Source organism: Pteropus vampyrus, unplaced genomic scaffold, assembly GCF_000151845.1.
Source record: "Pteropus vampyrus isolate Shadow unplaced genomic scaffold, Pvam_2.0 Scaffold124, whole genome shotgun sequence".
In the NCBI taxonomy this organism is placed as follows: domain Eukaryota; kingdom Metazoa; phylum Chordata; class Mammalia; order Chiroptera; family Pteropodidae; genus Pteropus; species Pteropus vampyrus.
The window spans coordinates 477,893-481,074 of record NW_011888905.1 but is presented as its reverse complement, the minus strand read 5'-3'; the positions used below and the strand labels follow the sequence as shown (position 1 = coordinate 481,074).

The window sequence follows — 3,182 nt, the reverse complement described above, 5'->3', positions numbered from 1 at the left end:
TCAGCATTAATTTAACCGAGACTATTTTGAAACATCTCATTAATGTTGCATCAAAGATTTGTATTCTTGTTTCTATTTCAGTAGTAGATCTGCTGTGCGTGAAGATGTGGAGCAACGGAACTAAAAATTAATGCGCTGTCTAAGACGGCGTCACAGTCGGCCACGCCCACAGACCACATCGTGTCGCCTGTAGCACTGGCCCAAATTGTACTTTGTCTCTCAAGTACACAGGCTGCAGTTTGCAAAGACAATTCCATCCAGACCGTTTTCCGGGAATAATTCCTTCAGCTGGGTTTTCATTGCCTACAAGTACTCTCTGGATCGGGGAATTACCTCCCCAGGCCTGCTCCTTCAGAGGGGTGCATAGGGTGTCTTCGGAGGGCAATGACTTAACTTCCATGGCCCCTCAGAGCTCTGCTTCTAAAATGGACATGTGAACGTGTCATTCAATCCTTCCTGTGCTTGTTTCCTTCATTACACACAGGGCCGTCATCTTCACCGTCGGAGTACATTAGGGGTGCGGACTAGTCATGTCCCAGCTATTAAGTAACAAGAGGGTCTGGGGTTCCCTAATAACGGGAATGGGTATATTATAATCTACACTTCTCATTTATTTCCCCTTATGATCAATGCTGGGATTTCGATTCAAACTCGTATGTTACAATCTGACCCGGAAGCATGGGCCAAAAGAATCCCGCAAGACCACAGACGGTCTTCAAAGATCACCTCCACGTCTAGTGACTTCACGGACGTCATCTGGGGGTTATTTGAGAATGAACCCTTTTCCGTTTCCGTGTACACTGTGTTCTAGACTCTCCTTCCTTCCTAAATATCCTGAATTCAAGGACTCTAAACTCATGGAGCAGTTGTCCAGAGGAAGGGCAGCGACAGCCCCACCCCCAACCCTCAGGAGCAGAAAGGAAAAAATTAACCTACGGAATTATTTAAAATCCCAGGTGCAGCAGACAGAAACAAAACCATGGCTGTATAGACTGATGTCCCAGGGCTGCAAAATTTAACCCCAAATGGGCGATAATTTGTTTGGCATTAAAGTAAACCAGTTTGATGAACTCAAATGCCCTCAGCTCAATAGGCAGGCCTCTCCGAGGAGCCTGTGTTACTTCCCTCACTTAAGCGCAGATTTGTAATAAAAATCTTAATGCCAGTGGTTTGGTTCTTGGACAAAGAGGAAGCTGACCACTTGGAGAATCACATTTGAGAGGTCAGAAAACTCCACAGTGAAAGATCGGTTTATAATTTACGAAGAAAATAGAAAGTTTTGTTTCTCTGAGTTGAAATCTGACGAGCACGGTGGGAAATATTGCCGGTTTTTGGCCTAAGGTTTCGCGCTTTCTGCATAATTTGAGACTTGCGTGAAGCCTGAGGCTTGGGGGATCAATTTCTGAGAAAAACCGGGCAATTCAGTGTAGGGGATTTTGATATTTTGGTCATTTTTTGAGGTGTAACAAACACAACTCGGGATCCGACAGGACACTCCGCGGCTGCCAGCGAGGCGGGCTGGACAGCGCACCAATCACGGCGCAGCTCCGCCCTATATAAGCGCGCGGGCGCAGCGGCGCGGCCCGAGTCCCGGCCAGTGCCTCCGCTTCCGGCTCGAGTCCCCTCTGCACACCCGCCCGCAGCATGTCCGAGACCGCGCCCGCAGCGCCCGCCGCCCCGGCCGCCGCCGAGAAGGCGCCCGTGAAGAAGAAGGCCCGCAAGTCCGCCGGGGCCAAGCGCAAGGCGTCCGGGCCGCCGGTGTCCGAGCTCATCACCAAGGCCGTGGCCGCCTCCAAGGAGCGCAGCGGCGTGTCGCTGGCCGCGCTCAAGAAGGCGCTGGCGGCCGCCGGCTACGACGTGGAGAAGAACAACAGCCGCATCAAGCTGGGCCTCAAGAGCCTGGTGAGCAAGGGCACCCTGGTGCAGACCAAGGGCACCGGCGCCTCGGGCTCCTTCAAGCTCAACAAGAAGGCAGCCTCCGGCGAGGCCAAGCCCAAGGCCAAGAAAGCGGGCGCGGCCAAGCCCAAGAAGGCTGCCGGCGCGGCCAAGAAGCCCAAGAAGGCGGCGGGCTCGGCCACCCCCAAGAAGAGCGCCAAGAAGACCCCGAAGAAAGCGAAGAAGCCTGCGGCGGCTGTTGGGGCCAAAAAGGCAAAGAGCCCGAAGAAGGCGAAAGCAGCCAAGGCCAAGAAGGCGCCCAAGAGCCCAGCCAAGGCTAAGGCAGTGAAGCCCAAGGCTGCTAAGCCAAAAGCCGCCAAACCTAAGGCTGCCAAGCCGAAGAAGGCGGCGGCCAAGAAGAAGTAGGAAGTTCCTTTGGCCCACTGTTAGAAGATCACAACCCAAAGGCTCTTTTCAGAGCCACCCACCGGTCTCTGGAGAAGAGCTGTTGCACTTTGCGGGGGGCGTGGCTGGAGGGAGACGGCGGGGCGGGGCGGCCTATACGCAAGCGCAGTCCCTTTGGGGTGCTAAGGACAGAAAAGCGGCTGGGGGCAATGGTACTGGGAAATTGGTTTGGACCCAAGGGCCTGACCTGTTCAGTTTGCAGCGCGCCGAAATGGGTGGCGCGCGTCTGCACTACTTTTAATTTGTACGCTGCTCCAAATTAAAGTCCCATACCCCGACACAGGGCCCGACAAGGCAGAACGCTAAGTGACTGTAGGTGTTTGGAAACCAGTTTCCTAAACTGAGCCTACATTTCCTTTCCTGTGTTAGGACATAACGAAAAGCAGAGCTGTCATTGCGGGGTGGGGGACTGATGAGCTGGGTCGCCCAGCACAGCACGTTGGCTGAGCTGGTGGTTTCAGTTACTTAGCTGAGCTGCTGCCGGCGCGAGGTAATGCACTTCTCAGCCACCACCCTCTTAGTTCCAGCATCCAGAACATCAGTCTGGCCTTTGGGTGTCCAGTGGGGCGGGGCCCAGACCCGATGCGTGGAGCGACCCACGCGAACAGGGATCGCCTCCACCGACGAAGGTACAGACAAGACCATTGTCAGAAAATACATGGCAGACTCAGAAACAGCACAGGCTGTGAACGGGCCTTTTTATAGTAAGTCTGGGTAGCGTAGTCTAGACCTTCTGATTGGATCAAGTGAAGTAATGAAATAGCCAATGAAAAGGCAGGCCCGCCAGTTCATTTACATGGTCATTTGTGACGACACGCTAAGATTAACCCAATCACGAGTGA

The 3,182-nt window shown here is 53.6% G+C and overlaps 1 protein-coding gene across 1 annotated transcript; it reads left to right on the top strand.

Moving 5' to 3' along the window:
• Positions 1–1,569: 1,569 nt before the first annotated feature.
• Positions 1,570–2,341, top strand: LOC105296304 (histone H1.4). The gene has a single exon (XM_011366331.2). The coding sequence runs from the start codon at positions 1,645–1,647 to the stop codon at positions 2,299–2,301; it is 657 nt and encodes a 218-aa protein (XP_011364633.1). The 5' UTR covers positions 1,570–1,644; the 3' UTR covers positions 2,302–2,341.
• Positions 2,342–3,182: the final 841 nt, after the last annotated feature.